This window comes from Apus apus, chromosome 2, assembly GCF_020740795.1.
Source record: "Apus apus isolate bApuApu2 chromosome 2, bApuApu2.pri.cur, whole genome shotgun sequence".
Classification (NCBI taxonomy): domain Eukaryota; kingdom Metazoa; phylum Chordata; class Aves; order Apodiformes; family Apodidae; genus Apus; species Apus apus.
In genome coordinates this window covers 27,891,380-27,914,458 of record NC_067283.1, presented here as the reverse complement: position 1 = coordinate 27,914,458, position 23,079 = coordinate 27,891,380, and the positions used below count along the sequence as shown (strand labels likewise).

Genomic DNA, 23,079 nt, shown 5'->3' with positions numbered 1-23,079 from the left:
CTTCTTGCTGACATACCTGCAGAAACTTTTCTTGTTGTTCTTAAAATCCCTGGCCAGGTACAACTCAATCTGTGATTTGGCCTTCCTTACCTAATCCCTTGCTTCTCTGACAACTTTCCCCCTAGGATACCTGACCCTGCTTCCAGTCTCTGGATACCTTTTTTTTACATTTAACTGTGTCCAGAAGCTCCTTGCTTATCCATAAAGGCCTCCTGGCTCTCCTGCCTGCCTTCCTCTTCATTGGGACACATAGCTTCTGGGCATGGAGGAAGTGATCCTTGAATATGGACCAGCTTTCCTGGGCTCCCCTCCAGTGTTTTGTCCCATGATCCCTTACCAAGTAGATCCTTGAAAAGATCAAAATCTACTCTCCTGAAATTGAGGGTAGGGAGCTACTTCCTCACTGCCCTAAGGATCCTGAATATGACCATGTCATGGTTACAACAGCCATTAAGTCTTACATCATCAACCAGCCCATCTCTGTTGGCGAGAACAAGGTCCAGCACAGCACCTTTTCTTGTTGGTTCCTCTACCATTTAGATGAGGAAGCTGTCACCAATGCACTCCAGGAACTTCCTGGATTGCTGGTACTTTGCTGTGTTGTCCCTCCAGAAGATATTGGGGTGGTTGAAATCGCCCATGAGGATCAGGGACTGTGAGAGCAAAGCTGTTCCTATCTGCCTGTATCTGCTCCTCATCTGCTTGGTCATCCTGGTATGGTGACCTGTAGCAGACCCCCACAATGATATCTCCTGCCCCTGTCTTCCTTTTAACCCTGAGCCATAAGGTTTCAGTCAACTCCTCTTCCATGTCCAGGTAGAGCTCCACAGACTCCAGTTTGTCACTGATGTAGAGAGCGATACCCCCTCCTCTTCTGCCCTGCCTGTTCTTCCTGAAGAGGTTATACCCAACCATCCCCACTCCACCACCTCTCAGTGATACCAATAACATCACAGCCCTGCATGAAGCACACATCTGCATTTCCTCATCTGTATCACAAAATGGAGCAAGACAGATTTGTAAAACTTGTCCCTACATTTCAAAAGTGCTCAAGTAATAAGTCAGGAAAGCAGAAACTCATGTTATCAGCACCCAAGCAAAATCTCCATTAATGCCAGGGCTACCGCAGCAGGTTTTTTATTTCACAGCATAAAGTAAATATGCTCTAAAATATCTACAACTCGGAATGGACAATTCAATGAAGAACAAAGCACAGCCAGATCTGAATTAGACAGATGCAACCCATCGATGGCAACTGCCACATGATGACACATCAGTACAGGAACAATATTTTTTTAAAAGTACTGAGCAGTGGAAGGTGGTTCAAAATACGTAACTGTGATCTGTAGAAGTAAAATGTTTTTGTAAAAAATATTTCAAATGTTGACATTTAATGACACCTGACTGGCAAGTCTGTAGTTGTGTTTCATCCTAAGTTCTGCATTTGCATTATTCTGGAATTCATGCAATGTACACTTGAGTAAAAGGTAAGTGTGCTATGTGCTCAGACTCCTCCCTGCTATTAACAGGTTATGACACAGGTAACTTAAGATTTCTGTTGTCAAGTAACACATGTCTATAGCTATGGGCTGATCCTACACAACCTTAACTACCCCAGAGTCAGACAAACTTATGCCAAGTTCGTAATCATGACTCACAAGGAAGATACTATTTTTCATTTCATATTCTTTCACAAATAGGGCCCTTAAATAATTAAATAAAATATTAGATGCTAAGAACAGTCAAATTAGCCATATCTGACTTCCTAATATTATATAATAATATTGGTACTCCTCCCTTTCTCTAGTGACTTCTTAACCTGTCTCTAATAACCCTTGTCTACTACATTAAAACCATCACCATCACCACATGACCATGTTCTCCCTACGTTCCTTAACTAACATGAGGACACAGTAGTACATGTTCCAAACCACGTATTCTACACTGGACAATGACACCAAATGCAAATAAGAAGCTCATAATCGAAACCTCTTCCTTACTCAGCACTCAACTCTCCCATCCAGTTGCTCTAAAAATAGTCAAGAACTTAACCCACTTAGGCATATGCAACTCTTTATCAAATCTTGCAATAAAGGGTCATAAGGTTACTGGAGGCAATGTTACTAGAATGGTAGGCATTGCATAACTTACTTTTGTTAGAAAATCAAGTTAAAAGCTATTCCTTTTTAGAAATAAAAAAATAGCAGAAGATCTAGCTGCTGCATCATAAAGAACATACCTTACAGAAATAAAAGAGAAAATTAGTGACTTATTTCATTAGCATTACATGCCAAAATAATCTGCGCAGACCAAGAAAGATCAATGAATTAAAATTAAGAAAGATTAAAGTATTTTAAACCAAGACAAAACTATGAAAAATTTAAAAGTAATAAAAGATAAAAATAGATTAATTTTCCCTGAGTCCTTTTTAGCATAAAATTTTGAGGTTAAAAAACCCACTTCTATACATCAGCAAACCAAATTATAATGAAACTCTTTAAAATCCCGTAAGATCATGGTACTCAGGTAAGGAGACTAAGCCATTTGATTCCATGAAATCATTGAGATGAAAGCAAGTCATCTTCTCCTAGAATATCTTACTAAGGTTTAGCCTTTACAGCAATCTTAATGTCCTCCCTCAGAAAAGTGTAATGCTCTGGGTGAATGAAACCTAAGGATTAACAACATCCCTTTTGATTTTTTACTTCAAAGCTTATCAGCTGTGGAAGTTGGAGAAACATCTGACAGTATTAAAGCATAAAGCATTCCTCCAAGTTATTTCATTAACTTCTCACTTCACATTCAAAATTGGGGAAAAAAAAGCTCTGCCTCTTGCCTCTCTAATATTTTTTAAATGCACACAAAACATTAGAAGACTATCGACAGAGAAACAGTGATGGACATGACATGCAAACAGCTGTTAAACCTGAAAAAAAGAGAAGCAGAAAAAAAACCCCACTTTTTTTTTGCCCCTGGCTAATCTAATATATAATGATCTAAACGGACAGTTACTAAAATATTCTGTTAAATAGATAGTATTTTATAGTATATAACACAAGTAATAAAGAACAGTTAAGAAAGAATGTTACAGAATGCTTCTAAAAAACAACAAAGAAATTAGCAGAACTACAGCATACATTTCCATAGCCAAGGAAAAGACAAATTAAAAATGGGTTTCTATTAGCCATCATGTTTTGAGTCCCAAAAGGATCCATCTGTGCTTGCAGCACTCTACTGTTATGCTGTGGAAAACCACATATCAGTTTAGGGAATTAAAAGAATCAGGATATAAATGGCTGAAAAAACAGAATAGTGATATAAGAAATGAATAATGAATGATGAAGCAATAAATGACACTACATTATTTCAATCAATTTCATCAGTGATTTAGGGTGACATTTTTATAAGATATATGGACAAGAAATCAGTAGAGGTGTGGGGATCATGTGATTCCAACCTATGGTAGGACATAGTGTACTCAAGACACTTAAAAAAATCAGACATGTAAAAAAAACCCAAAATACAACTATCAAAAATAGAATGAAAAATGTGATCAACAATGGTATTGTCAACTCAGAAGTGGGAGAAGACGACTGAAGTGGGCATCTCCATTCTGGATGCAGAAAAGCTGTAAGTCAGTGCTTAAATTTCCTACTCAAATTGCTTGAAAGAAACTCAGTAACAACTGGACAACAATATGAAACACACGTAAAATGAGAAAGATTAGGTAGTACCTTGATTGTAAGTTTTTGAATATTCTCAGAAAAATTAATTCCCTGTGTGAGATAAATGAATGGTATCTGTAAGGGACAGCCTAGGATGAATCCTACACTCTTTGAAAGGAAACAGGCTGTTTACAAAACAGCAAAGGCAACAAAGCTGCAAAGCAAAGCTGCAAAGGAAACAGTCTGTTTGCTGTCACTCACAGATGCAACAAGTTTATATGCTAGTTTCCAAGCATGAAAGCTGAGTGGTGAACATGACAGAATAGATACCTAGCTGAACCAAAACTACCATGGCTTTCTCCAAACCACATTGTTATGCCTCTGAAAGACACATGCTTTAAACCAGATCATCCAAAGACAGCTGAGTAGTTTCTCTTACTTCTCCAAGATTCTCTGGCACTATTTTTGCTTTGTCAGCTGGAAGAAAAAGAAAACCAACATCATCTAGAACTTCTCAACTGACCAAAAGGGGGTAGTCAATTCCCAAGTCACAAGTATACACTCCTGTTAAACACCGAACATTTACTGAAGTCCTCCTGGAGGATCCTGTCACCTATTTCATTTCTTCTTCTACAAGAAAAGATATACAGGAGTCACTGGTATTAGAAAAAAATGGAAAAGAATATGAAATACTGAAAGCAACTGTGGTCAGTGGCAATGGTTTCAAGTCTGCTCAACTTAGAGTGAAGTAGTATGGTTCTGGATTTGATCTGCTCGGTCACTTTTTCACAAAACCAATGGTGATTTCTGCATGGCAATTTCAAAAAGTTATTAGGAAAGCAAATTTAAACCAAAGTGGGGTTAGAGCACAACGATACTTAACAGAACTTAAGAGATTCTCATCACTTGAAAAAAATATAATTCTGCTAACTATTTCAAACTTCACAGTAGAAAGCATTGTTCCCAGTTTCTTCTTTGCTTAATATTTTAACTTCCTAGAATTTGTTTTAATTGTTTGCACAGACACACAGGCAGCAAAGAGGCCCAGCACACCTGCTTATGCTGTTCTATACGTGTAAATTCAGGAGTTTCACTACATTAGCGTGTGCTACTTCTGCTAATAGACCGGAAAGATTACTGTGCTGGTGCTTCTATACCTCTTGGATGCCACAGAAACAGTATTTTCATACATATAAGTATCTTCTTTTTTTCATAGACTTTCTGATACCACTAATAGCTCTGGCACCATGAACTTCTTTGTAAAGGTGAGCACAGGAAATACAGTCAGCACTCCAAGTGCTCCTGCAGTTTGAGGGCATATGGTATCATTAGGAAGGCGAGCATCTTCCCGTGAGAGTTTCATATAAATAATTCAAAACGAGTCACAGATTCAACATTAAAAAATGTATTAAATTACTAAAGACATTCCTGGCTCTCAAAAATGTAAGTACTATGATAATTTCTTTATTTTGCAAGAAGTCAGTAGATGTTGTTTTGTGTTGTAATTATGAGAGGGCCAAATGTGAGGAACATCACATGTTTTCAGTTTTGTAGATTTGTAAATCTCACATTTCTTCTCTGAAATAACACATATTTGGATTTTTACTTTCCTGACTGATCTGTGGCTACAGTCAGTGCTCTAGAAAGACACATAGCTACTTTAAATTTGCAGTGAAGAGGACCAGTGTAGGATCAGAACCATGTCTGAATTCTGTTTCCTATCTAAATTATTCAGGCATTTTCATTTTTATCTGATGTCACTTTATAGTTGACACATAAACATGAATTTTTTACTTCCACAGTTTTACTTTTTATTAAACTATGGTTCATTGATATATATTACACACATCGAAAACTTTCTAACCCTAACCCTCTCACTCATGCAGCCTTTAACACATACTTGTCAATGAAAATGCGAAGACAAAGAAATTAGTAAATATCAAAATGCTACGAAATCATTCCAAAGATGACACAGCAAGGAGCAGTTTCCTTACTGCAAAACAGAAGACAACTTTGATATGAAACATAAGCAGAGCAGAATATTCTCAGAAAACAGAACTCCCACTAGTACTAAAAAGTAACCTCATGAAATCACTGTGCGCCAAGAGCAAGCACAAAGCAAACCACCGATTTTTCAAAAGCCTGAAAAAAACTACAGAGATTGAAAATGCATGTATAACATAATCTCTCTCCTGTTAAATACAAATTACGACCACTTAGCTAAGATAGCAATTTTTAATCCATAACATCACCTAATCTTTATGAAGAGTTCAATGTTATGAACATCCTTTGCTACTGAAAAAGTTACAATCAAGCCAGATGCAGAAAATCCCTTTTACTTCCTTTGCTTTGTTAAAAAGCAGAAAAAATATTCTATTAATGGCACCACAAAAGCATAAAAATATTTTAGACACCAGATGGCACACTCGTTCAACACAGATCAAAGTGAATACCTTAAGTAGTACATACCACTACTATTCAAAATATACCTAAGAAATAATTATTTAATTTTCAGGAAAGCTGGCAGTAATGAAAAGGGAACTGCCAGACAAAAAAACCCAAACAGCAGTAAATAAAAATATTATAAAGAGAAACAAGTCAACCATGAAGCCTAATTACCCAGAAGTACAGTTTTTCCCTATTTTTTTTCCCATTCTCTTGTGAACTTTTATTTTCTAGAAAAACAAAAATTCTGCCATATTTCTCCTGTCAAGCTACACTATCACTGAATCTGACAATTAACTTGAATCTACTGTTTCTAAGACATAAATATACAACAGAATTTGAGAACTAGAAGACTTGTTTTATATCCTTTTTAATACTCATTTCCTAAAAGCACACGTTTGGAGAACTGAAATAGGCAAAAAGGCCAGAAAAAAGTCCATTTGCAGGTGTTGCCAAAACAAGTGATTCTTTTCTGGAAAACTAATCTTATATGCACTTACTTGCAGAAGTGATAGATATGCTAGTTTTAAATAAAGCTAGTTTAAGTTATGCACTAAAATTCATAAAACCATTTAAAAGATCACAATATATTGAAATGTATAAGCATAAACAATTAAATAAATTCCAACCACAAATACAACCCTTATACAACAGATTTAAGTATAAAGACCCATCTTATCTATTTACATTACTTTGTAATTTGTATAGATCCCAACTCAGAGTACAATTCTGATATGTTTAAATTTATCCTTGTGCGTTTAGGTATATTCTTTTACATGGTCTTTCTGAGAAAGTGTAAAATCAGAAAAGTCTTCTTGTAAACTTTAGTTACATTTTAATGCACAATATGATATGCACTCTCCCCAAAACAAGGCAGTCCAAACGACTGGACTTTCTTTCCTGCAATTTTCTTTGAAATTGCTGCTCTTCTTGATGAAAATATCTGAAATATTTGAAAGCTAAAAATTAAAATAATAGGGAGAATTCACAGGGTTGTTTGAAAATGCTTATACAGTATTAGGATGCAAAATACTGCTCTGACACAACACAGTGAATTGTAGAAGGGAGAAGCACTGTCCTTAGTGAGGATAATCTGCTTGTCTTCTCTCATACTCCCAAATTACAGAAGGAAACTGGGACTGCTACCGCACAGAAGCTGTGAACAACAGTGTACTCCAATTGCCACAGGTCTGTCTGGCAACCACTGTTTTGATGTACGATTAGATTGAATTATGAATTAAACAATGTAGTTCCTGTTTTAAATAGTCTCACCTTCTCTCAGTAATTTGGAAAATTATTTCTCACAGCCAGTAATTGGCTGTAAATCATGCGTTTTTTGCACAAGCAGACTGAAGATAGAAAGAAAAGTCACCTCATTCAAAATACTGCAGAGCATCCCACACAGTCTCCGCTAAAAGCATCCTGACACAGGTGTAAGGTGAAGTACACTTAAGAGACTTATGATAAAAAAACCTGAAAAAGATCTGTAAAGTTCATAAAGGAAAAAAGCAGATGGAGAAATAGTACAGATTGCAGAAATTAAAATTAATGTCATAATTTCTTGCAATAACGCAAAACAAAAGGAAGTTGTATGGTTTCATTTAAAGTGGAAAACCCCTTCCATATTTTCTTTAATAAACAATTTATCTCTGGAAAAGAGAAAACACAATATGAATTCATTTGGGTGGCCTGAAAGATAACAAAAAGAAATAAATAATTTGCAGGACTTAAGTGCACATGCATCATTAGATTGGATGAGAAACAACAGTAACACTGTGAATACTTCTAAAAGGGTCTTTTACTCTTCATAGCACATTCTAAGCAGACAGAAATTAGAAAAACAAAACAACCCTAAAAAAAAGGAAAAAGGCAATTTTTCTTTAAAGGGGTTATCCTTTATCATCTCAGAAATTGGGTGTTACCAAATAGAAGCTGCAGGGCAAACTGACTGCAAAGTATCAATTCTGAAAGTACAATTTAACATGATTTTTTAAAAAATGTAATTAGCATATAGCCTTAGTTAATCATACACATTTGTATAAAATGTCTTACAGACACCAGTTGTTAATGTCATCAGTAAAATCTAACGCAACTTTACAAAAATAAAAAATTAGGGCCTATCTACTAAGTAATGAAGAGTTAACTATGAAAAACCACCACAATGAAAACCAAACATGTAAGATGCATTCTGTTCTCTTAGGTATGTGGCAAAAAACCTCCTTTCAATTACATCAATTCAAGATAAATGTATGCAAAACAAGTGGAAATTCCCTTAAGAACAACAGATACAAAATTCAACATTCCTATAATTGCACTTGTTGATTATAACTGTAAGTAAGGCTGATTACACACTGTTAGCTAAGAAAGCTTGCCAATTCCTTCCCAAATAAAACTAGACTGAATAAAACATGCCTAGGGATACAACATACACTGAGAAGACAGGACTGTGAACTAAGTATATTTCCAAATAGTTTTTTTTTTCCTTCTTTATTTTATACTATTTTAAAGGATTTGAGTAGTGAGTACATAATTGGCAGAACAAGTATCCAGTCATCGTTGAAATGCACCACACAGATGTCTTCTGTGTAGTCACACCCAACTTTATTTGAGAAGCTGTTTAAAGGTCATTTTTTCCCCCTTCAAATATACAGACAGCCCCAGAACCAACAAATTTAAAAGTATTCTCTACCTAAAAAATACCCAAAAAAACCAAAACAAGCAAGAAAAACTAACACAAACTTTTCTGGGTTCATAGCAAAGGTGAGTGGGAATCCCATACTGCCTGTAAGTATCTGTTAAGTCTTCAGAGGTCTCTTATTTTCATTTTATTATACTGTCTAAATGCATTAAGATCATGAAAGAGTTGAAGGAATTCAGCCTAGTTAGAGGAAAAAAAAATCCAGCATGTGTCAAGGGTGTGAAACTTCTCTCTTCCATAGTTAAGCAGAAGACAGGAGAAAATAAAAAAATTAAATACCCAACAACCTCTCAGCTATGGGAGAACAGAGAGGCCCTGCTAGCAGGTCAGCAAAGCCATTACCTTGCACATCTGTATATTGTAGAAAAGTAGAGAACTGGAAGAACTGAAAGAGAACCTATGCATTCAAGCAGAGGAATAAAGTCTTTCTTAGGCAGGTAGCAGTAATTTTTTCACAGTGCAATTGCTGTATTGTGGCAACTCAATAGTGCACTCAAAGTAAATTTAATCTCTGTATTACATACCACAATGTGTGTAAATATACTCTTTAGCACGTGAGGTGCCAAATCACTAATATAGAATCATAAAATCATAGAACTATTCAGGTTGGGAAAGACCCTTGGGATCACCAAGTCCAACCATCATCCCTACTCTACAAAGTTCTCCCCTAAACCATATCCACCAACACCATATCCAAATGACCCTTAAACACATTCAGGGATGGTGACTCAACCATTTCCCTGGGCAGCCTATTCCAGTGTCTAATCACTCTTTCTGTGAAAAAAAATGTTCCTAATGTCCAGTCTAAACCTCCCCTGTTGCAGCTTGAAGCCATTCCCTCTTGTTCTGTTGCTAATTACCTGTGAAAAGAGACCAGCACCAACCTCTCTGCAATGACCTTTCAGGTAGTTGTAGAGACTGATGAGGTCTCCCCTCAGCCTCCTGTGGGTAGTTAGGGTCCGGCGGCCGGAAGATTTCGCGCTGTACGGAAAGATAAGGCCCCTCTCCTAATAGCCAATAGCACTTAGTTCACGATGTAAGCAGACGGAAGTGACACCACAGACCTAACTCATATAAACACCGCGGTAAACACTAATAAACGCCATTTGCCATCCACCACATTGGTGTCTGTGAGCTGATGGACCGAGCGGCCTGGGGTTGGCTGCCGTGCCGTTCTTGAACCAGGTCGTCACGCCTTTCCCCGAAAGGCAACAAGTGGTGCCGAAACCCGGGAACACGCCTGGAATCGGGAAATTCACCTGGAGTCAGGAAAGCGGCGGCCGGAGCGGCAGGACCGTCCCGGCGGGGAGGAGCGGACCGACAAGGAGGATGGAAGCCCTTGTTAAGGTCGTACTGCAATTACATAAGCAGCGGGGTATAGATTGTAAGGCTAAAGATTTTACTCTCGCCGTTGCGAGGCTTTTGGAAATCGGGGTCATTGACCAGCCGGTAGATATTCTCCACCCTGAGGCGTGGGACAAATGCACTAAAGCGTTGGCTAAGGAGACGATGCTCTCGGGTCGTGGGAAGCACCTTAAGTCGTGGGGGAAAGTCGTGCAGGCGTTGCAGAAGGCTATACAGGAGCAGGAGACCTGGAGGGCGGCAAAGAACTGTTTGCTGGCCACCCCGAAGTTGGGAGTCGGGGCAGCCACACAGACTTTGCACCCCCTGAGTGATGATGGTTTTGCTGAGTCTGGGGAGGGTTTAAGGGTGGCGGAGCTGAGGGAGGGTGATGCGTCCCCTCGGTCTCCGGACCCCGACCCGCTTACGGAGGGACAGAAACGAGCTCAGTCCTTCTGGGGCGGGTTGGCAGAGGAGGCTCGGGGCGCCGCGGAGAAAGCAGAGTCTGAGGAGGTTCGGGCTGAACCGCCGCCCTATACACCCCAAAATGGCGCTGAGCAAAAAAGGGGGGGGCGAGGTAAAGATGCCCGTGGTGGTAAAAGGGAGGAAAAGTTGGTATCAGCAAGTGCACACAGAAGGAGGGGGGAGGTGAAAGAATGTGAGGGGAGTGTGAGCGAGGCGGAGGAGGATGGGACCGTGAGCGAGGCGGAGGAGGACGGGAGCAGGAGCGAAGGGCAGAAAACCAACCGGAGTAGCTATCTGAAAAAATGTCTTTGTAGGGCAAATCCCCCGCCAAGCCGGGCGCAGAGCAAGCCGGGAGGGGGGGATGAGCCAAGGGGGAGGGAACGGCCCCGTGGGCGGTGCAGGAGCCTGGGACGGCCCGCCCGCAAGGGGAGTGAGCGGGGCCGGAGCCCGGAGCAGCCCGCCCGCAAGGGGAGTGAGCGGGGCCGGAGCCCGGAGCAGCCCGCCCGCAAGGGGAGTGAGCGGGGCCGGAGCTCAACAAAAAGGTACTGGGGACCGGAAGTAGCCGGTCAGTCGAGCTCTGACTTCGGATCGGACACCAGCCGGGATGAGTGGCCGGTTACCGATTCAAACTCAGAGGAGGAGGAAATGAGAATATATACAGTCAAAAGCAAAAACATTCTCAGCCCAAATAAAAAGGGACCGCGAGGGAAAAACATCCCTGTCACCGACTGGAAGAGAGTAGAGGCTCCGTGTGCCGATTGGGTCCCACCGGTCACACGAGCGTTCCCAGTCCGGGTGACGGACAGGGGACAGAGGGTCCACTCACCAATAAACCCTAAGGAAATACAGGCAATTGTTAAGGCAGTTGCGGAAAAAGGGCTTAATTCTGCCATGGTCCCCACCCTCATAGGTGGTGTCTTGAGTTTCTGTTCACAGGACCAGATTATCGGACGCCCCCGTGACCCGTACACCTCGGTGGCAACAGAGGACAACAAGGCAACAGGCGACCTGTCCACACCAGAGAGCTTCACACCGGCAGAACCCAAGCAACGGCGACGTAGCCTCTGTGGCGGGGGGCTACGACGTCTTTGTGTGATCTTGATTTTAGAACTTGTCACCACAGGACAGGTAACATCAGCTCACCCTCACCAGCCATTTAAATGGTCACTCCTTCGAGTCAAAGATCAGCAGGTTATCGCAACTCAAATAACATCAGGTGCGCCAAGTTTTAGTGCCACTCTCTGCCAGCTTGTCCCAACACACAGATGCACGGTAGACGTAGTATTTTACATGTGTCCCAGCTCAAACCCTGGAAAAGGGTATTGCAGCTCCCCTAGCCAGTACTTCTGTAATTATTGGGGATGTGAGACCATACCCCCTTTTTGGATATCAGGTAGTGGCAGAGACAGATACCTAAAAGTTTACTGGGGTCCATATGGGTGCGCTTTACCGAAAGGATGGTGGCGTGGAACTTGTCAGTTCCTCTTTTTAAATGTTACCAAGCCCGAAGAGGACAGTTGGTTACTTGGAAAACTTTGGGGAGTAAGGTACTCAGAGCTAGGGAAAGACCGAGGTGGCTTAATCCTCATAAAAAAGGAAGTCGTCCCGAATGATCCGCTGCCAGTAGGCCCCAACCAAGCAGTTATAAGCAAAGCCCTGACTATCCCCAATCAGAACTATGTGACCAAAAAGACGGACAATCAGGAAAAACTGACAAAAGCTCCCATGACAACACATACCACCAAAATTCCTGAAAGAGAGTCACTCTGGAAAATGATGCAAGCTAGCTACCAAATACTGAACAAAACGAATCCAAATCTCACAGAGCATTGTTGGCTGTGCTACGGAATGAAACCACCCTTTTATGAGGCTGTAGCACTAAGTAACACACCCCTACAAATGAATGGTTCAAATCCGGCTCAGTGTATATGGGAGACAGAAAAGCAAGGAATCACATTAACACGAGTGGTGGGAAGCGGCGTGTGTGTAGGTAAAGTCCCCGAGAACAAAGAACAACTGTGTGATAGTAAGGTACAAGGTAAAATCCCTGCAAAGTGGTTAGTACCAGCCGACAATACCAAGTGGGTTTGCTCTGTCACGGCAGTTACACCTTGTCTGTCGTTGGACAAATTTGATGAATCCTCAGAATATTGTGTCCAGGTAGCTATAGTCCCTAAAGTCTTTTACCATCCCGAAGACGCTGTCTATGACTCTCTGATTAACCCAGAACATCATCTGTCAAAACGAGAACCCTTTACAGCACTAACAATAGCTACCCTAATGGTCTTAGGAGGGGCGGGAGTAGGCACAGGAGTAGCATCCATGGTCCAACAGAATAAAGAATTCAGTGCCTTGAGGATGGCAGTGGATGAAGACCTGGCTAGAATTGAACAATCAATAAGTGCGCTAGAACAATCACTCAGGTCACTATCTGAAGTAGTGCTGCAGAATCGGAGAGGACTAGATCTAATGTTTTTTCAGCAAGGGGGAGTGTGCGCTGCACTAGGGGAAGAGTGCTGTGTATATGCGGACCACACCGGGATAGTGAGGGACACGATGGCCAAACTGCGAGAGGGGTTGGAAAAACGGAAAAGGGAACGAGAGGCGCAGGAAAGCTGGTTTACATCTTGGTTTAACTATTCACCTTGGCTGACCACCCTGATATCCACCTTGATAGGGCCAGTCGCAATGATTCTGATAACCTTGATCTTTGGACCCTGTATACTGAATAGGCTCGTGGCGTTTGTCAAGAGCCGGCTGGAGAAGGTTGACATCATGCTGATAGAACGCCAACAACTGCTTTAAGAATGTTTTTCTTCAGAATTTCCTGTAGCTATCTCTAGAGATACATCATTACTTTCAACTACCTCTTGTCTAACGTGCACTATGTTTTCTATTCAGGTTTGTAACACATTTTTTAAGATTGTTAACATATCCCTTTTTAAGACTGTTACATTTTAACCAATTTTAACTGTGCATAGGGAGGGGGGAAATGTGGGTAGTTAGGGTCCGGCGGCCGGAAGATTTCGCGCTGTACGGAAAGATAAGGCCCCTCTCCTAATAGCCAATAGCACTTAGTTCACGATGTAAGCAGACGGAAGTGACACCACAGACCTAACTCATATAAACACCGCGGTAAACACTAATAAACGCCATTTGCCATCCACCACATTGGTGTCTGTGAGCTGATGGACCGAGCGGCCTGGGGTTGGCCGCCGTGCCGTTCTTGAACCAGGTCGTCACGCCTTTCCCCGAAAGGCAACACCTCCTCTTTCTAAACTAAACATTCCCAGCTCCTTCAAGTATTCTTCATAAGATTTACTCTCTAGGCCCTTCACCAGCTTCGTTGCCCTCCTCTGTACTCGCTCCAGCACCTCGTTATCTCTCTTGAACTGAGGTGCCCAAAACTGGACGCAACACTCCAGGTGTGGCCTCACCAGTGCTGAGTACAGGGGGACAATCACCTCTCTACTTCTGCTGGTCACACTCTTTCTAATACAAGCCAGGATGCCATTGGTTTCTTGGCCACCTGGGTACACTGCTGGCTCATATTCAGCCACTTGTCAATTAGAACCCACGTGTCCTTTTCTGTCAGACAGCTTTCCAGCCACACTTCCCCAAGCCTGTCGCGTTGCCTGGGATTGTTGTGGCCCAAGTGCAGGACCTGGCACTTGGCCTTGTTGAAGCCCAGACCATTAACATTAATATTAGCCCAACAATTCAATCTACCCAAGTCTCTCTGTAGAGCCTCCCTATCCTCATGCAGATCAACACTCCCGCCTAGCTTGGTGTCATCTGCAAACTCACTGATAATACACTCTATGTCCTTATCGAGATCATCAATAAAGACGTTAAACATAAATGGTCCCAACACTGTGCCCTGAGGAACACCACTTGTGACTGGCCACCAGCTGGATTGGACTCCTTTGACCACCGCTCTTTGGGCCCAACCATCCAGCCAGTGCTTGATCCAACAGATCATGTGCTCATCCAGGCCATGAGCAGCCAGTTTTTTTATGAGAGTTCTATGGGGAACCGTGTCAAATGCTTCTTGGAGGTCCAGACAGACAATATCCACAGCCTTTCCCTCGTCCAATAGTCGGGTCATCAGGTTATAAAAGGACATCAGGTTTGTCAGGCAGGACCTGCCTTTCATAAAACCATGGTGACTGGGCCTGATCCCCTGGTTATCCTCTATATGTCTTCTAATGACACTCAAGATGATCTGCTCCATGACTGTCACAGCATGAGGCGAACACTTCAGATCAACCAGGCTTCTCTCTGTTTAGCACAGAAGAAGCTTGTAATAACTTTACATGGGCAATGTATAAACCAATCTTCTCTTTCAATGGATTTATATACAATGCCTTATATCACTACTTCCTCTACTACTACTTTGATTGCCTCTCCTGCAGTAGTTGTAGCTCTCTTTAGTCCAATAATCAAGAATCCTCATCCCCTAATACCAGTACATTATGTATGAACCACCAGTTTATATGTATTTTCTACTTATGTCCAAAGGGTCATGGGAACACTACTCATTCCCTAAACCGCACCTAAAAACCCTTTGATATTTTTATTTACATTTTATAAATTATGTCCTTCATCACACATGAAAACTCTTGTTTCTGAGCAAGGATAAAAGAATTTTTTTTAGAATTAGAGCACCAGAAAACACAATGGAATACAGTGATTAGTATAAAATTTCTACTTCCACATGAAAAGAAGATGCTAAAGATTTCATCAGTACAGGAAGCAAAAACTTCTGCTTTTCTTCTCTAAAAACTTTCCACCAGCAAAGTCTGAGAAAACACACAATTACTAGTAAGAATCTAAAAAAAAAAAATTAAATAGTAGGATCTTGTGACAGTCACAAAACATGCAGTCAGTAGGTTGCCTGTACATAAGGAAATTACTAATTCATTTATAGTTGTAATTGGAAATCTGATATATTGAAATCTTAGCATACAAGAACAAAATGCCCATACTACTACAGTAACGAACAGCTGTAAAGGCTAAATTGAAGTCCAAACTGAATTTTCCCTTTTTCTGCAATTAACAGAGGACTTTGTGACCCAGGTAAAAGGAAAACTTGTACAGCTCTTCAGTTCAGTATCGTGTTGTCCAGCTTTTTACTGTAGCAAAACTGTATCTTTAACACAAGTACTAAATTATTAAATAGAGGAAAAGGAATTTATAATAAAAATAGAAGATCAATCAATTTGAAATACTGCAATTCAAGATGTCAAAAAAATAATCTTAAACAAAATTATTATGAATATGAGCTGCATAACAATTCAACCATCACTTACCGTGTTTCTGATTGGAATTTTCTTCGGTTCCGGTGGCATATCCTGAGGAACAAATTTCACTGGTTCCTTAATCTGTCTCCTTGATCGTTTAGTCCCATCTGGCAAGGTTTCCATGGCGATATCAGCCTCCATGTCACTGCTACCTGCCTGGTCACACTCTGAGCACTGCCTGCAAGTGGAAGATTTTCTATTTAAAACTGCAGTCACAAAAGCAGAAACATATTGAAATGTTTGGTTTAAAATAAATTCAAAAGTCAAGAAACCAAACGGACACCTAAACGACTCCCTCAAACGTCTATGTTGAGTTTCAAATATGCAAAAAGTAAACAGAACTTTCTTATTGCTGGCTGTTTTGCTTTGTTTTTTTTCTGACAAAAACCCAAGATTTCTTTGAAAACCAAGACCTTAAAAGTAGGGTTTACTCTTCAAGAAAGATGCACCCATCCTACTTGACCATTTGCATCCTCCCATATCCTGATTTTTAATGGTGCCCACTGATCTGTAATCTATTAATTACTGTAACTGCTGCTGCACATTAATCTTTACAATGACATGCTGCTGTATTAATTCTGATGAGAGTGCACTTTAAGGGGCAGGGGTTTGGAAGGAATGTCTGTTGTGAAAATAACGTTTAGTATGTATTTTCTAACAGAATGGGTTTTAAATATGAAAAAAATAGTTAAGAGACAAGGAGACAGAAGCTGGAGACATATATTAACAAACTTTGAACACTGAGTTGAAAAAAAATGCCTCGAGTTTTTTAAAAAGTAAAAAACCACAATCAGAACTTTGAGAGTGAACAGATGTTCATATACTGCTATTAACAAGATCCATGACAGAATTAACAAGACAGGAAATCATCAAGTTTTGTTCTTATTTCCAGAAAATACTCATCTTATGTAAAGTCAAGAAATGTGGATGCTAACTTAAAAACTACGTAAATGAAACCTTAGACCCACTGATAAGAACCATTAAATTCTTACTCACATTACACTTCCAATTAAAAAAAAAAACTATAACTCCTTCTAAACAAATTCCAATTTATCACTGTCCTCATATTAAAAATTTCCTTTTTCTAACAGCACTTAAAAAAAAAATCAAAATTATATTCTGCTATTAATTAGTATTAACAGGAATACACACATAAAAATTACATATACAAAGGAAGGAGCAAATTTGATTTGGGAGGAGGGAAACAAAACATATGTATTTAATTTGTTTAACTTAAACATTAATACACACTTGTGACAAGAAGGCATACTCATCCCCTATCTAAAGAAAAGCACAAAGTCAAGGTTATGCTGTCTGAGCCAACTTCTCACAGGTAAAACAGAAGAGTTTTTCTCCTATGAACCTCAGTAAGGTCTATCACAGCATCAACTCCAGCTACTTCTCATGTTGTCTAATCCATCCAAACTAATCCAAGTAGCTTAATCTCAGATCTCTCCTGGGTATACCAGAAGACAACAGCAGTCATGGTCCACTAGACTGGCCAGTGGCTACCAAGTCAAAAAAGGGGGGATTAGGTAACTCTTGTCAGCATAACCTTGGCTAAATTGACACCTTTCTTCTTCAAGTTTTCCACATGTAAAACTCAGACAATTGTGGCTACATCATAATGTTATGAAGATTATCTCTAAAGTACCTGAGACCACTGCAAATAAGACACATGTCAGTGCTAGAACTATATGCTGGTCTAGAAAAGCAGAAGTACCACAGGGTAGATTGAAGGAAAGATAACAGCCTCTCCTCTTCCTCATGTAAGTGTGGAGACTTTATTTGTAGCCAAAAGACAAGGAAGTCTGTTTATGCAGTTTTTATACTTTGCAAACAGCTTTGCACCAGCATGCAAGTGTGTAATCATCTTAGCTTCCTTCCCTTTTCAAATCTTTGTTTGCTACACAGTACCTGCTTACATTTCTAGGCCTCTTTAGGACACTAAATGTAAAACCAATTAAAAAGAAAAAAGTATAATAACTTTCACAAAAAGTTACTTTTTACAGATACAAATTTACACAAATGCATACATAAAGACACACAAATAAATATATGTATCCACTTAAACAAATAAACAAAAGCACACAGACCAAGCTGCTATTATTGTAAGATTTTATTGAGAAAGACCCTCTAAAGAGAGAAGCCTTAGAAATAAGGGCATTCCCTGAAAATGTTTTGTCTGCTTAGCTAAAAGTTACTTTGTGTTCTTTAGTTTTATACCATGCATTGTCAAAATCAAAACTCTGTTTTGTCTTTGGCAAGCATCAGGGAGCACAGCCCTCTGTAATACTGCAGCATCAGTCACGTCATTAACATATTAAATGGAAAGCACAAGTGAAAGTGCTTACTGTGATCTGATTATGTACTTGTAAGCAATAGCTATGAAGGTGTTAAAAAATACTGTGATGATCACTTCTTACAAAATGTTTATTTTCCCCATTATTATGGCAAAAATATGTGCTATGTATAAACTAAAAAAAAATAAGCATTCTATAACTGAAAAGTTGAACTGATGTTTTTATAAGACAAAAAAATATCAGTATGATTTTACAGAAACATTTGGAGTTGGGAATCCAGTCTCCTGAATCTCCTAACCTGCACCTATAATTTAAATAATTCCTGTTCTTCAGCTCTGCACTGTGAGAAGGGAAAGCCACTGATTTTCTGCTACATAAGCTCAGGTAGTTGTACAGAAACTCTTTATGGACATCAGTAAAGTAATTTAGTTTCATTAGGTCCCTATTGAAATATGTGAAGCATTTTAATTTTGATGGTAGTGACAAAGAGAGAAGTATCTCCATGAATAGATGAGGTACTGGATGAAAGTTCCTGAAATTCCATTTGTATGATCAAGCCTACTCTGAAACAGGTGGTGCAAGCGTCACAGCAACCAACATTAGAAAAAAACTAGATCTACAAAAAGAAAGCTGAAAAAGCATAGTATGATGGGAGGGAGGGGGACAGAGAGGGTGTGAGTCACAGAACAAAACTTTACAAATACACAGAAAGTAAGGGGAAAAAAAAAAAAAGAAATGTTATAAACATGAACTTACAAGCAACCTCTTGATTTACTGAAATAGCCTCCACTATCACAGGCAACCACATCCTATCAACCCTGTTATAAAGCGGTCAAGCTTCAACTATAAAGTTGTTTGTTTGTTACCTCCCCCAGGGCCCAGAGAAAAGCTATTACAGACACACACTCCTCTGACTTGGAAACAATCTCCTAACTTTCAGCTCCTATTAGGCTTTATTTCAATATGGTTCTTGAACTTAAAGAACTCTCTTCCCATTCCACCGTTTAATACCAATATATTAATACCAAGCAGCCACATGACTCCTCTTCCTTTTGGCTTCATGAAGTCATGCTCATTTAATATCACCTCTCCAAATACAGTGAATAGAGAACCTACCACAAGAGGTCACTTTTCCAACTGCTCTAGTAATCTTAAACTACATCTAAATTAGCAAGCATTACCAGCAGCACAAGCAAGTTAACAAGGGAATATAGTGCTTCACCTAGACTCACAGAAAAAAATCAGTAGAAGGCAGTAATATGCCTACTACTAGAACGTGCCAATTACTGAAAAATACTGGAAATGTTTGATCCATCAAGAAACCTCAGTGATGGTTTGAAACTTTTTAATTGTACAGAAAGTCTTTAATTAAGCACTAAAAACCTTGAAAAGGTGATGCAAATGTTTCTGCATTTCCTGACGGTGGTTTTTGATCATGAGTATCTTCAAGAAACATGAACCTGTAACTGGATTTTTACTAGGGGGTTAGTAAGCACTCAAAGACCAAAGAGTGCTTTCTGTTTATGAAATTTTAGAAATCAAGAGCATGAGCTTTAACCTAGCTCTGAGCTTCTCTAACCTAGAAATTTACAAAGTGAAAAACTGATCATCTACATCCCTAAGAAAACAAGGATAGTTGAAGTGTCAAGGAATATGGCAGAGAGAAAACCCTGTTACTTCCCAAAATATTTTGTGCCAATAACATTATCATGCTTCACATAAAAAAAAAAAAAAATCTAAATGCTCTTTAACTGATGGGCCTGGCATATGGAAATTTGCAAAAAGCTGAAGCACTGAACACCATTCCTTTACAAATGAAAGGTCACAAAGTTGAAGATCTCACTAACAGGGCTCAAAGCCAAGATACTGGTAAAAAACTTTAGATAAATCTGGTTTTATTTTATAAATTTTCATTAAAAACCAAACACCTTTGGATATGAAAACCAGATAAATACATATGAAAACATTTTATTGAAAAGGCAACACTAAAAACTAGGAAAAAATTGAGATTTTGTTCAATTATCACATCACAGATTAATTAGACTGTCTTAATTGTGTCACGGTAGTCTCAGAGTAGCTTGTGTGATGCAAATATGAAGGACTCAGTCTGAACAAGACAGTCATTTGTATAAGGACAACTGGGGTTAAGCTGGAAGAGGATTTGGAAGAAACCAGCATCCTTTGTACACAGTTCTTGCTGTGAAAAGTAAGTTTAAATCCTCTCTGCTGAGCGAACACCCATACAGCGCTTCCAGAAAACAGTTCTGCCCTCAGTGTTTAAAAAGGAAAACTGCAGTTATCAGGTAGAGTTTTGCTTGTTTCTAATTAGGAGGAAAAGGGTCTCACAGACATCCTCTATGATAAATCCCTTCTTGCAATGTTAGCGAAGAATTAAATGACTCTGTACTCGAAAAACATAGACCATAGATTTAAGATTACACCTCTGCTCTGGTAATTTGAATAAATCACAGAGGTTGCAAATAATTAGCAGTGATAACGGAATAGAAAGCAAAAATTAAGAAACAAGTATTTTAAACTGTTTCTTGATTACTATGTTAAAAGAGGACTAAAGTCAACATTTTTAGCCATCTGATATGGTCTTTCAACCTGTCTAATGTTTCAAGGAATTTTCCACTATATCCATTTTCTTACTTTATCTTTTTGTATAAGTTCCCATTATACCTTACACAAATATCTGAAAAGTACAGGACCCTCATATAAAAAAATGGCACTTTTCTTCATAGCTTAATCAAAAGATTAAAACTGTATTCAAAACAGCATGGGGGAAAAGACCTGCTGAACTCAAACTTAGATTAAGGGTCTGTTCTATACGCTCTCTACTGATCCTGAAAAGAATAAGTAAGGGCACGCTCAATGATGAAAAGGATGCAATCAATACAGCTCAATTTGTCTGCTATAATCTCACACCCCAGAATATACCTTAGCTAATTAGAAGTAAAAGCTAAGTTTGTGATCTGAGATATAACTGAAGCATGAAATTCACAACAAAGATAAATTTTAGCTTTGAAATAAAAGCATTTTACTACCTAACCTGACCTATTCTGCCTTTAACACCTACTGAGAATTGTAGTCTTATTTCTTTTGGACAGATGGCTTTTAGTGAGCCTTTTCAACTTGGTTAAAAAGCAGAACAAAAATCAAGAACCTCCTGTGTAAATGCAGGACCTACCAAAAATTTAGAAAAAGGCTTTACCTTGTAAATTTGACTAAAGAGCACAGATTGTCCTTAAAACTTCAAAATTAGAGATGACATTAAATGACTAAAAGAAAATTAACTTCAGAAAAATAGTGATGGTAAAAACCTTTCTGAGTTTTTCAGCTTTTAAAGAAAATCCATATTAATTTAGTAGCTAAATTTACTGCATAAATTCAGGTTTTGTCATGTTAAGATAGGAAAAAAGAGACACCTCCCATTTAATGTACCAACCATTTTGTTCTGCACACAATCATCGAATCAACCCAAAAAGATTACTTTAGTAAATGTTTTATGGAAGTTCCTGAAAAATTTAAAAAAAGAAAAAGAAACATATTAAGAAAACCAAGTTTTCTTGATTCAAATAGTTTTACCATATTTTTAGAAGGAATTCTTATACTCCTGTATTTTTTGAAGGAATTTTTACACTATTCTGTGTATCTTAACATTCAGATAGGTGATGACAATTGCTGGAGATGCTGCACACTAACTTCTTTGGCAGGTAAGAACTGTATCTAACACATTTCAGAGCAGTTTAGAAACATGTGGAAGACTAACACAACACAGTAACACAATCATTTTATGAAAATTGGGGAATCAGCTTCTTTCCCAGGTTATTAGTTTTAACAACATCTAAAACACTTAGAATTTGCAAATTTTTTCATATTTATGTCCTACTTTAAGCACAGAGATAGCACAAGACAACACATGAACCACACTCTTACCAGTAACTGTTCTTGGTCTTCCTTGGCATCCTTGTAAGAGGTGGATCCAGGCAACCAAGATGATAATGGAGTTTACAAGTATCACACAGTAGCAGGAGGTGTTGATCATGGTTCTTCTTGCAAATTCCACAACTTTTAATGCAGGTAGCACAAAAGCATTATCATTACATTTGAAATCATAAAATACAAATAATACATCCCAGCATACTCCCCAGGTCCAATACAAACATATGGCAACTTCCGTTTGAATACACCATTTTAGCGCATAATTACTTTTTAAGGAGCTTCTACCTAAATACAGTAAAGAATAACAGGCACCTATATACAGTTAACAAAATGGCTTTCAATCCAATTTTGAGAACTTTTAACCACTGGGTAATCACTTGATACTTCAACAAAATATAAGAGTGGCAAGTGAAAAAAATACTATCTGTGCCATTCAAATGCTTAAATAAAAAATTATGCTGCTATTATGAATCTTAACTATCACAGAATCACAGAATCTTTGGGGTTGGAAAGGACCTCGAAAGATCATCCAGTCCAAGCCTCCTGCCAGAGCAGGGTCACCTAGAGTACATCACACAGGAACGTGTCCAGGCAGGTTTTGAATGTCTCCAGTGAAGGAGACTCCACAACCTCTCTGGGCAGCCTGTTCCAGTGCTCTGTCACTCTCACAGGGAAAAAGGTTTTCCTTACGTTTACGTGGAACCTCCTATGTTCCAGGTTGCACCTACTGCCCTTGTCTTATCACTGGAAATCACTGAGAAGAGTCTGTCTCCGTCCTCCTGACACTTGTGCTTTACATATGTGTAAACATTAATGAGCTCAACCCTCAGTCTCCTCTTCTCCAAGCTAAAGAGACCCAGCTCCCTCAGCCTTTCCCAACAGGGAGATGTTCCACTCCCTTCATCATCTTTGTA

At 39.2% G+C, this 23,079-nt stretch overlaps 1 protein-coding gene across 4 annotated transcripts in view; it reads right to left on the bottom strand.

The window, feature by feature from the left end:
* PHF14 (PHD finger protein 14) overlaps positions 1 to 23,079 on the bottom strand; it is a 167,700-nt gene that overhangs the window by 102,952 nt on the left and 41,669 nt on the right. For all 4 annotated transcript variants that reach the window (XM_051612745.1, XM_051612746.1, XM_051612747.1 and 1 more), the window contains exons 13-14: positions 22,160 to 22,291; positions 15,927 to 16,095 (exon numbers count right to left, since the gene is read on the bottom strand). In XM_051612745.1, the coding sequence (XP_051468705.1) occupies positions 15,927 to 16,095; positions 22,160 to 22,291 (301 nt within the window). The remainder of the gene's footprint in view (positions 1 to 15,926; positions 16,096 to 22,159; positions 22,292 to 23,079) is intronic.